General features: G+C 53.4%; 1 protein-coding gene across 1 annotated transcript; it reads left to right on the plus strand.

The window, feature by feature from the left end:
* Positions 1–4,379: 4,379 nt before the first annotated feature.
* On the plus strand, positions 4,380–6,042 carry HER10_EVM0010670 (peptide alpha-N-acetyltransferase Nat2). Its single transcript, XM_035480122.1, has 3 exons — positions 4,380–5,345; positions 5,403–5,597; positions 5,677–6,042. Exons 1-3 carry the CDS (start codon positions 4,907–4,909, stop codon positions 5,820–5,822), a joined length of 780 nt encoding a protein of 259 aa, XP_035338857.1. The 5' UTR covers positions 4,380–4,906; the 3' UTR covers positions 5,823–6,042.
* Positions 6,043–11,461: the final 5,419 nt, after the last annotated feature.

The following is an 11,461-nucleotide window of genomic DNA, read 5'->3' on the forward strand; positions in this document are numbered from 1 at the left end:
ACAGCCCAAAGACAAAATTATGGGAATTTACAGAGAGTTCAGAAGCAGAACGAAATATACACCGTCATTAGGTTAGTTATCGCACTCGGAAAGGCTGTATAGGCACAATGGGACAGCCAAGTAGCCATCAAAGCTAGTACTTTAAGCTTTTCGGTATTTGAAAAAAGACGCTTTGCGGGCTTTGATCAAGTGACACATGATGATGTTTGACACGCACGCACACCTTCCCGTACTTGACTACACACCACCATGGTGTTTTAACCTTTTGGCAGCTGCACGCAATCCCGCTCCAGTTTCCACGAATACTGTCCCGGCCGGCACGACTCTCGACCACGGATCCCACCCAGAAGTTGGAAGCTTCCATTGAGGGCCTCGCCTCTCGGGTGGCTGATGCTCCCTCGCCTCTCCCAAAGGGGATTCCGGACAACCCCCAAGCCCGCCCACTTCACGATCTCAGAAGAAGTGTTCCGTACGGGAAGCGGGAGGGAGCTGAGTGGTAGCTCCCCGAAAGGGACAAATCTGTCGCAGCTGTCAGGTGGATGTCATTGCTTAGGTTACGTCTGAATCCCGCAGTCAACACAATGCTTGCGACTCTCGTATCGGAGAAAGTGCGCCATGACCTAAGTGTTCCATCAGAGAAGACCAGACAACTAATATCGAGCTTGTTTGGCGATATAACATGTCTTGGCATAGGGAGTTAAAAAAGGACAAATTTGCAATGGGCAGGCAATTGATTTGATTAAATCGAAAGCTTGTTCAGTGAAGAGACTGGGAGCAGGGCTCTTGCAAGAATCAAGGGACTCTACACGTGTAAGGCACGGTACGGTCAACGCCCGATACACGAACCGCAATTTTAGGTTTATAGAGGGGTGTCACGTACGGAGATGCAACTCTCGAAATGTGTCATGAGGTCCTTGTCCACTCGTCCTGACTCTACCTGCATACGTCAATCAGGATATGGCCACTCTCTATTGATTCACGTGGAAGCACGGGTGAGCAACGGCCGGGAACACAAACTTGGACGTCCACACACCATCTCAGCTACCGTTCCACGGTGCTCAGTGGGGATCGATCCCGGGAATCTTTCCGCCCGGTCCGCACGCAGCCACTTGCGAATCGTGGGCAGCAGCGTCCCATGATGTCTGTTTGACGACATTTCTGGGCAGAAATTTCCAGACGATATGAAACAAACCCATCTGATCTTTTTTTCTTCCTTTTCTTCTTTGCGAGATTCCATGTTCGCTTCGGGACATATTACGATTACGGTAAACCGTCCAAAAGTTGTCAAGAGCCAAAGGAGCAATTCTGAGCAACTCAGCAACTCGTGACAACCCTTTTAGGTTATCGCACCCAACCAACACCAAACTCTCTTCCTCTCTTGGCCCTTTGTCAGCAATACGTACCTGAAACCAACCGTGCCAGGCTTCTGGAAGCTTGCCATTCTAGGCCACGCCCCGAGAAACGAGTCAGAGGGCGGAAGGCTTCACTGTCAGGGCTCTCGCCTCAGTAAACATCAATTTTGAGCAGAAAAAGGCGTGCTCGGGATTGCCTCGGAAAGGAAAGCCATGGGGGCCCCGCCCGATGCTATTGTCGGACCTGGCCCGGTTGCTGATTCAGACGACAGTCCACTATCGCCCTGGAACTTCTGATTGTTGGTACAGCAGTCGGAGGTGGACCGTTTCTATGCGGAACAAACGGCGGGTCTGCTCGTTAGTCATTGCGGAATGGGCCGCTGGGACGCTTGATAATCATATACTGCGCAACGAGGCCCATTCCGAGGCTCCTCCTGACTCGAGTCCGAGGTTCAGTATCGCAATGTCTGTGTCAATTCTAGTAGGATTACCATCTCAGGCGGAGCAGCCACGGCAGCCTGTAAACTGGGGTGTACCAATCAGAGCCACCCGCCTTCTTCCAGCTCTTGGAAGTGGCACCCGGCCGGCAACTCGTAGCCATGTGGAATCATGGATCGATGGGATGCAGGGATATGTATACATTTCCTCGAAGTATCGAATACGATGCACGATACCCGCCACCAAGTGGACCGGACGTTGAATGTTGCACATATCGCAAAAAGGACGAAAGGAAGGGGTAAGTACGAATTGGGATAACGAGTCGCAAGATGTGCGTAAAGTGGACGATTTGCAGCATGCCGCCAAGGCATTGTCTCCGTACGGTTTAAACTTCCAGACCTCGGTGAAGGCGACGGACACCGGTGTTGGAGGAGGCCTTTAGACACAGACGCCAAGAAGGTTGGAAAAGTTCGAGAAAAAGTCTATGTGAGAAAACTATCGCGGGGTCCTGACTCCCGCGTTAGCCGCGGAGGCCACGCCTAAAAATGGCATTGGAAAGGGAAGAGAGGAAAACCCTCAGAAGATAGACCATCCGAACTATCGAATTATGTGCCTGTGTCATCGAATGCTAGCAATCAGAGAGCTGCAAGTCACTCACGTCTCTGGGCACGCATCGCTCTCTCTCGCACACACACGCTTTGACAAACGCACACCCACCCACACCGATCATCCCTACGTTCACCCCCTCGCCCACAAGTCAGCTACCACCACCAGGATGTAGGTATGCATTCGATCCTAGAAGACGCCAAGCAAAATATCCGTGGTGGGGGTGGCATCGTACCAGGGGACCCAGATGTCCAGAGGGTCTCGCCATGAACCACGAGCCGGACCCGAAGTGCGCCAACGGCTTCGGAGGAGCTCGGGGTGCCAAGCCTATTGGTGGTGCATGTCGTGGCCTTGTTTAATTCCCAACCAACGGCACATCATGCGACTGAAGACCGCTAGACCATGAGATGTAAGCTGCGTGTAATGTAAAATCATGAAGGCGTCCTGACTTTTCAGCCCGGGCGGGCCTTGGTGGGAATTTGACTTTCGCATCCCTGACGACAAGCACTCGTACTTGTATCGCAAACCTTGTCCGTAGAGGACCCTTCTGCCTGCCGCGCCCCGCACGGTCGTCGCAAGCGCGCTCTACATACACCTGGACGGGGTTGAAGGGTCCTTAAGAAAGTTTGCGCTATTGATATCCCTCCAATTAATCTGTCTGGACGGAGAGATGACCGTGATCACCTGCTGCCTGCAAAGTTTGGTCGTACTTGAAGCGGTCAACAAGGCTGAACTGAAACACCAATAATGAACGCTCGATGATTCGGTTGAATGATTCGGTAGAATCGTTCGGTAGAATTCTGAGTTTATCAAGGTGATATAAGAAACTCCCAAGCAGCACTATCGAAGCCATGGCAGCCCGGGATCACCGACTTCTCCGCCCACCGTCTTCCGGGTCTCGGGGACGGAAGTGCGGTCGGTTGGTGGAATTGGATAACGACGGCGGCTGGAGCTATAGGCGGCAATCGGGGCTGATGAGCTTGAACCTGGTGGTCCTTGTCGGTCCATGACACGTTCATGTTTGAACCCCATGGTGATGCCAGGGTGGTAATGCCAATGCTGATCGGACCTAAATCCGATGAATGTCCACCTGGATAATCTTCGGGCTCACTCCGACCCTCTCGTTTCCTGTTCGATATTACGAAGCGCGCTCCAAAGTTTGGCAGAAAACCTGAATACTGACATTTATTGCGATAGAGTTTGTATTGAATTACCGGTTGCCTGCTATAGTAACCGTGAACGTTGGATGAAAGTATTGCTAGTTGCATCATCATCACGTACAAAGCTGGGAGGAAAAGCGAAACTGCTGCCAGAGAAACACCGAGGACTTCTACGAAGCTTTGAACGGAGGATGGCGCAGCCGACCTATCGATACTCCGAGGTGTCACGGAGCTTGAGCCATTAGGTAGCTTTCAAAGTGGAAACCCCTGTCCAACACCCTTGACGAATTCCCTATAACCCTCAACCCAGAGGAGATCGTGGGGCAAAGCAGAGATCCTGAGGGAAAGTAGTGCGTATTCGCAGGCAAACCTTTCCATTCGAGGGATCGCATCAGTTCTCAGACCTGCTGACAATTTATTTAACGACCTAATACGATTTTAAGTTAAGATGGCCCTCGTAAATTTGATGCGAGCGAATGGGAGAATATCGCAGCGATGCACTGAGGCTAACACATTCCGCAGATTGACTTTTAATGAGCGATGAGTCCAACATGTTGGTTCCAGACCTCTCGAAATTTCTGCCTGTTGTTGGAGCCAAGAGGACGGGCTAGTCAGTGCGAGTGATTTGTGATGGCGGTGAAGTTATCATGGGGTGTGTAAGACACTGCGCATGCGTAGTAAGAGTAAAGTTTGTGGCTTGTCGCAGACACCTTCGTATCTGAGACTGACCCGGGCCGACTTCCGAGTGATGAGATGAGGTCGGATGCCGGCACCAGTCTTTTTCCGAGTTCACCCACGTGATATGGACGCCACCTTATCACCAGCCACATCTCTGACGGCATGTTCCGCGCGTTGATGCCGCCTCTACCGGGTACCCACGACACAGCTGGGCAGTTCGTCGGAAGAGCTCCATTTCTCGTCAGATTTTTTCAACATTCAGGGTCAAAGACGCGAGAACCAACGTGACTTTCGCCGCGCGCGCAAGCCACCGAAGCAGCATCCGCACTGATCAGTACGACCGAGCCTTTCTGCGAACTTTTGGGCTGACTGTGTGCGCACACCGACTGGAACCTTCGGCGACGACGGCACCATCGGAGACCGGCGCATCGGAGGCAAAACACACTTTTTGTCGTCATCCACGCGGAGTTTACGGCGATTCGGACCCCAAGCTTCCAAAAGAAATTCCGTTTGCACGCAAGCTTGATCAGCACGGCGCGTCTCCATCGCAACCCATCACTCACTCACGACCGACCTTACAATCTTGACTCGAGTCGAGACATACCACAACGAGCCATAAGAATCAATAATCTGTGTCTAGGGGCTATTGGCGTGATCGTGCTAGCCATCAAGATGATGCGACCAGCTTTCCAATTGGCAACCCTACCGCGCCGTGCGATACCGGCAGCGAGGCAAACTGCAACAGAGGCATTGTGGAGGAAGCAATTCACTGCACCAACAAGGACTTTCAAGACGACAACCCCGCGAGCAACATATCAAAGACCTGGCGCATCGCGAGCCCAATTCCGCTGGTCGCAAAGTCAGACTTCAAGCTGGATCACGTCTCGGCTCGAAACGATCTTCCGGTCATCACGCCGGACGTTCCGGTTCTCCGCCAGGCAGAGCAACTCGGCAGACGGTGCTGCCAAGGAGTCGCTTTCGCTCAGCCAAAGGTTGAAGAAGCTTTCGCGCGAATATGGATGGTCGGCCGTTGGCGTGTACCTGGCCTTGAGCGTTCTGGATTTTCCCTTCTGTTTCCTGCTCGTGCGAATCGTTGGAACCGACCGGATTGGTGAGCAATATATGCGAGTCTAAGTGGGTTGAGTCAGTACTGACACATAGGCTGTAGGTCAACTGGAGCACTGGGTAGTGTCCCACGTTCAAAAAGTGATCCCTGATTCAGTCAAGACCTGGTGGACCGAATACAGAGCCGCACTCAGCAAGGCCGAAACCGAGCAGCTGGGAAACAACGACATCAGTGATGCTGTTGAGAAGGCAACCTGGGGAGTTGAGGAAGCTCAGCGCGCCAACAAAGCGGAAGCCAGTAAGTCGACATGAACTGCACTACGAAAAGTCTCTCGAGGTAGAGGGTTGAGAAGCTCCACGAACTGACTTTGTTGTAGGCTTGGGAACTCAGTTGGCTTTGGCATATGCAATCCACAAAAGTTTCATCTTCCTCAGAGTGCCTTTGACCGCCGCGGTTACGCCAAAGGTTGTCAAGGTGCTCAGATCATGGGGATGGCAGATCGGCAAACGGCGGAGCAAATAAGCCGAAATCTGGGGCCCGTCCAGCCTCCGCTCGGCTGGTGGGTCGGAGGTCCTGGGATGCCGGGCACCTCCTTAATGTATTATCAATTGAACGAGACGCTCGCCTTATTCTCGGGATTGGCATGCGAATCGGTCCTGTTTTTTTTTTTTCTTATTGACGACTTATAGACCCACTCACCAATTAGACCAGCATGGCAGCATCCAACAGCGTTCCGCAAAGGCTGCAAACTTTGTGCCGATAAGTGTATAATACAGTTGGCTTGGCTGAATAGAATTTGCTTCGATACAAAGTGCTACCGGATGTGCACGGCATGATGACCAACAGACGGCACTATTTGTGTTTTCGCGTTGTAATCGAAGCTGGGCTGTCAACGAGCCGTGACTCCCGAGTGTGTGGGAATGATCCAAAGTTTTGCTGAATCTTGCCATCGTCGAAACGTCATGCCCGAAGTCAAGGGCCCGGAGATGGCCTAGGCGTGGAGACTGGAACGGATGAAAGAGTTGTTGTTGACATACAGCGGATGCAAGACAAGCGAGGAGCAAAGCGTTGTCCAAGCGCATGTAGCAAACAGCGCTACTGAATGTTCTTCCGGGCTTCGAGAATCATGCTCGATTCATGGCTCCCTAACCAAAAGAGACCGCGCTTCAGTATTGGTGGCGCGCACAGGGCTGTGGTTGAGCACCAAACGTCAAAACCCCACGGCCGAGCTACTGCCTTAGTTGAACCGACTCCGCGAGGGGATTCCCAGCCGGTCATGATATCCCAGATTGATAAGGTGACGCAGGTCTCCGGCACGGCCACGGCTTTACTGCGGCGTAGTTGGACCAAGCACCGGGTGGTGATAGTGGCTGCTGGTCATAGTGGACAACGGAATGTGGCCGATTGAAGGCTGGTTGACCGGGCCTGGCCACGCGATGGTGAGAGCTTTGGTCGGTGGCCGCGATGTGCTTCCCGTCGAAGCCGACCCGCCCACAATCTCCCGAAGTCTGTAGAGCCATCCAGACCCTTGAGACGAATCTCTACCCCGTGAGCGGAAATCGAAGTGCGGAACGGTGCCACGGCACTGAATGGGGTGGCCTCTTGCCTCGCTTTGCCCTGCCTATCCGCGACTCGCCTCTTGGCCCCCCCTGGCTACTCACGCGTGGATCCGGACGGTGATGTCTTCAGTCAACTCTCCACACTCAAGAGCTGAGGGAGCATAGAGTTTACTGGCCACCTCAGTAACGGACGAGGGTTACTTCTCATTGCTCAGTCCAAGTGGGTTGCTCAATGATGGAATCCGGTTCACCGCCGCCTGACCGGGACCTGACCGTCTACCTCAAACGGTAGAACACCCACAGCGTCCCTCCCTTACGTATGCCGTGGCACTGTTGGTTCCTGCTTGTCAGGCCTCTGCATGATCACCCAGCCCGGCTCCGAACTTCTCCAGAATTTAAAGTTCTCGGTCTTCTAGAAAGAGACCCAAGGCAGCACGTCCAGCCGGTGGAACAGGTGGGAACCGGTGGGCCGTCGAATCCTGACTCGCCCCGGTTTTTCACGGAGCAGAGCTCTTCTTTCTGACTTTTGTCGTCGGTCGTTGTCAGCAATGAGTGAGATGGGGTTTCCAAAAATGATAACCATGTGGAAGCCACACAAGCTGTCTAGGTTTTGGATCAAAACTCTGTTTCTTACGCGGGGCCTGGGGGGTCCCCCAGCAACCTCGGGATCTGAAGTTGGCCTCCCCCTACTTCATACTACCTACCCTCGGCCCTTCACCTGTCACTGACCAGTACTCCATTCAGGTACCTTACGGTCAGCCTTCACTACTGCACCCTCTGCCAAAACAGTGTCGAACAGTACCTGTAACTGGCTGATGCTCTGGCCCGGGTGTCTCGTGCCATGCTGACCGGCGCACCCCAACTCCGCTTGACCCCCATCACCAAGCCGCCTACTTGTGCCGTTCCGTGCCTGGCACATCCGGAGCTCACCATAGGCAGGGTGGTGGGATTGTGGACAGGCAGGCCAGAACAGACGATGGTCGATCCACAACCGGTCCGGAAAAGCCGCTGCTCAGAAACAAACTCTGAATGGGGATAGAAGGTGGACAATCCGCGGAGGAATGCCAAAGATGAGCAACAGCAGGCCCCCTGTGCCGGACCCGGCCCAGCTCTTAAAGTCCAACCTCTGCCTGGCACACCTGTGGTGCCCATCACTGCTGTGATTCCGTTTTGCCTTTCGGAGGAGCGACTAGCATTTTCCCAACTGGGACACACCTCCGTGGTGAGCGACCGCCGCTCAGTTGTCAGGTCTGTTTCACGACAATCTCGACTGGCCCCAGGAGTCGTCATCGCAATTCCACGGTTTACCTCGTTATTGAGTAACGAAATTTGTATCGCCGTTGGAGGACCCGGTAGCGTTGGCGCCGTCGTCGAGACGGCGCGGGCTCTCGGCCAAAGAATAGAGACTCAGAGTATTGCGCCATCTGATATCCGTAGTGCTACGGACGTATGCCAAAAAAGACCCCTCTTGCATGCTTCCGTGGGTGGTGTTCTTCAGCCCTTTGGGGCACCAGCCACTCCGCAAACTTCGGGACTAACACATAGATCTGGTTGAACGCGGGCGGGCTTACATAGATGTTCTTGCTTGGCCACAAAGACCCAGCAGGCTGGTGATGATTATCAAGCTGTTCATTGGCGGTGGCTCGGGGTTTTCCTGCAATCCTTGCGCTCCAGATAGCGCGTGTTATAGCACCTAGCAATCTAGCAAACGGGCCTATGGCACTTGCGGGGCCCGAGACGTCGGCTAGATCAGAGATCGAGAGCCGCCCCGGGAAGAGTAAGGGGTCAAGGCAAGCTAATACCGTTACATACAGCACTGAACGAGTACGTAGCTACAGGTATTCTGTCTACTACGGCGGTCCAAGGTGTGGTACCATTCATTCTAGGCTAAGCGACGGAGATGTCGACTACGTGCGGTAATGGATTCGAGGTTTCGTAGGGAAGCCAAGGCCCCATTCAGATTACATCTCCGCTGTCCTGGACACTGTTGGACCGTTCCCAAGAGCTCAGGCGGAAAGACACAACCTAGAGGGAAACTCCACAGTGGGTTGGTTGTAGGGGTTTGCCGTTACGTGGTGATTTTGAGAGTCACTGAGAGCCGGGGGCTCAGACGGTCAAATAACAGGGAGCTAGTGAAGATCCTACAACTCCAGCTTTACGAACCAGCCAATCTCTATCGTGAGTTGAGGTCAATGTCTAGATGACGAGAGTCAGGCAAGGCGGTGCTTTCAGCCTTCAAGCGGAGTGCCGGCAAGGAGGCTCCAGTCTCCAGAGACTATTCAGGGTCCGCCTAAAGGTAAATTTGGACAACAAATATGCCAAAAAGGGACGGATAGGCTCTATCCAGCGAATAGAATCATCACGACGGTCCAATGACAAGACAGCGACGGAGAGCTTTTTTGCTCCCTCAATTACTGGACGTGCGGGGGAATGAGTGTCAAGGCCAGTTGTACACTATCTACAATAGGGAGTTGTACCAGTTTGGTGCTCGAGTAGCAGGGTGGTACGGGTTGAAGGAGAGCTGGGGTAGCTCTCTCTGAGAGTTTACAACGGAATCTCGCAACTTCGGGGTTCCCTGCTTGGAGTGACCTTCGCTGCAACGCCACAGCGAATGGGTCAGCGTCGTGCCGGGCGTGAGGCGTTGATGATCGCACGCATGGGGCCGGTCTCGGTCAACGACCGAAAGCAAGCATGACAGTCGCTGGGCCCGACTGGCACGTTGGGGCATGTTGAACAACAAGGCTACGAAAGGGCCGAGATGGTTAAAAATGGGTAGCAAGTTCGGTGCCAGCGCGGGAAATAGAGGCGGAGGATTCAATTAGAGAATGATGATAATCAAAAGAGAGTTTGTATCAAAGCAGGGCCTCGTCTGACTCTTGATGAGAAAGGCACATCCATACATCCATACAACAACGGGAGTCTTGCCCTATTCGGGAGCCTGTCCTGGAGGATCGGAGTTGCCATGCCTCGGGATGAGGTTATACAACGTCTCGGACGGGAGGCGAAGAAGGGGCGCTGCCACGATGTTGGCGGGATGGCGCAAACAACGGAAGTCACGAACAGGAAAATGAAAACACTGTAAAACTTTGATATTCTGGAGCCATGACGATGTTGTTGCCCATCCCGATCCACACACAGCTGCAGACAGGCGAAGGACAGAGGGTGCTGTGGGCAGCAGAGCGGGAAGGGCGAAAGGGAAGGGATGGAAGCTTGGCTCTCAGCCGTCGTTCGATCGTAGGACCACTCCCCCAATGAGGAAAAAAACCCCAAAATTCAGTCCAAGTTACCTATGGTATTCCGTCCCGCGAGTCGCCAATCCCGGGTCGGAAGTCGGCTCGCTCCCTCCCAGCAACTCGGAAAGATAGAGTTTACTGTAAAACAAGGCACTTCGCTGTCCATGCAGGCAGCAAATTTCCACATTCCTTGCGGCGTCACCTCCCTCGCACTTCAGCCCGAGAGAGACGTGTAGTTAGGCTAAGGTGCCCCTCACCTTTGTGCTCCGAGGGGTGAGGGTGCAGGAAAGAAAGGGTTGTATCCGCAGTCTGTAGATGCTAGGACATGCCTCAGGGTGAAGGGTGGAGGGAAGCCTTGGCGATAGCAAGGGCAAAGCTACGAATACCTACGGCTACGGGTACGGGATACTCAAGGGGTCGGTTGACCTGACTTAGACAACCTTGTCGTCGAGAAGAGAACAATACGCTGACAAGCTGATTAAATACGACACAATGGAGAAGGAGGAAAAGCCACTCCTCACACGAGAGGAGCACAGAGCTCTAACCGCGCACGTACCTTGGACCACCACCATTATTACATTCATACAGATACACACGCTTTTCAACACAAGGGAAGAGAAGGGGACGGGTATCCTGGCTCGACAGTTCCAGTAAACTGGAAGCTGGGAGGTTTTCTGGTCCCGTGCCGGTCCCTTGTGGCTACAGACTGATGGACGGGGGATGGGGGATGGGAGGGCCCTAGTGCGAAAGCTGCTGCACGAGGGGGCCAAAACGGAGAGCAACCCCGTAGTCGAGAATGGCACAACGGGATATCGATATGTACGTACCGCATACAATTACGACTCCCGGCTGGCAATCAGACAATCAAGCAATCAACCGCGACGCGGGCGGCCCCCAACCTCCAGTGATTAGCACGCTATGGTGTCATAGGGCCAGGGATGAGACGGATCATGGCAGATCCTTTTCTCCTTTTGTGAATGTTTTCTCTTTCACCGTTCGGGAGTATTACATCTGATACCTGACTGTCAGACTGTGAATCATGGTCATCCGCAGTATCCTGTCAAACATGTGAGGCATTGGGACGGTTCGTTCCCCTGTAAGACCTGAGGGAAATAGATGTGATGGCTTGTCAGGCAAGACATGGGCACGAATTGATAACAGGGGACCTGGTTAGGTGCCCAGAGTCCGATACGATACCTACTTGTGCTACGGCAGGCAACTTCAGGGTGAGCGTCCAGAGGATTCTAGTCCCTGTCCAGTGTCTGGAGAGGGATACACAAGCGTGTTTGCAACGTATTATCTCTGTATTGCGTTACGTGTATTCCTCTACGTACTGCTGTAATAGAGAGCATGCATATCGTTCCATTGT

The sequence above is a fragment of the Colletotrichum scovillei genome (genome assembly GCF_011075155.1).
Source record: "Colletotrichum scovillei strain TJNH1 chromosome Unknown Contig00001, whole genome shotgun sequence".
Classification (NCBI taxonomy): domain Eukaryota; kingdom Fungi; phylum Ascomycota; class Sordariomycetes; order Glomerellales; family Glomerellaceae; genus Colletotrichum; species Colletotrichum scovillei.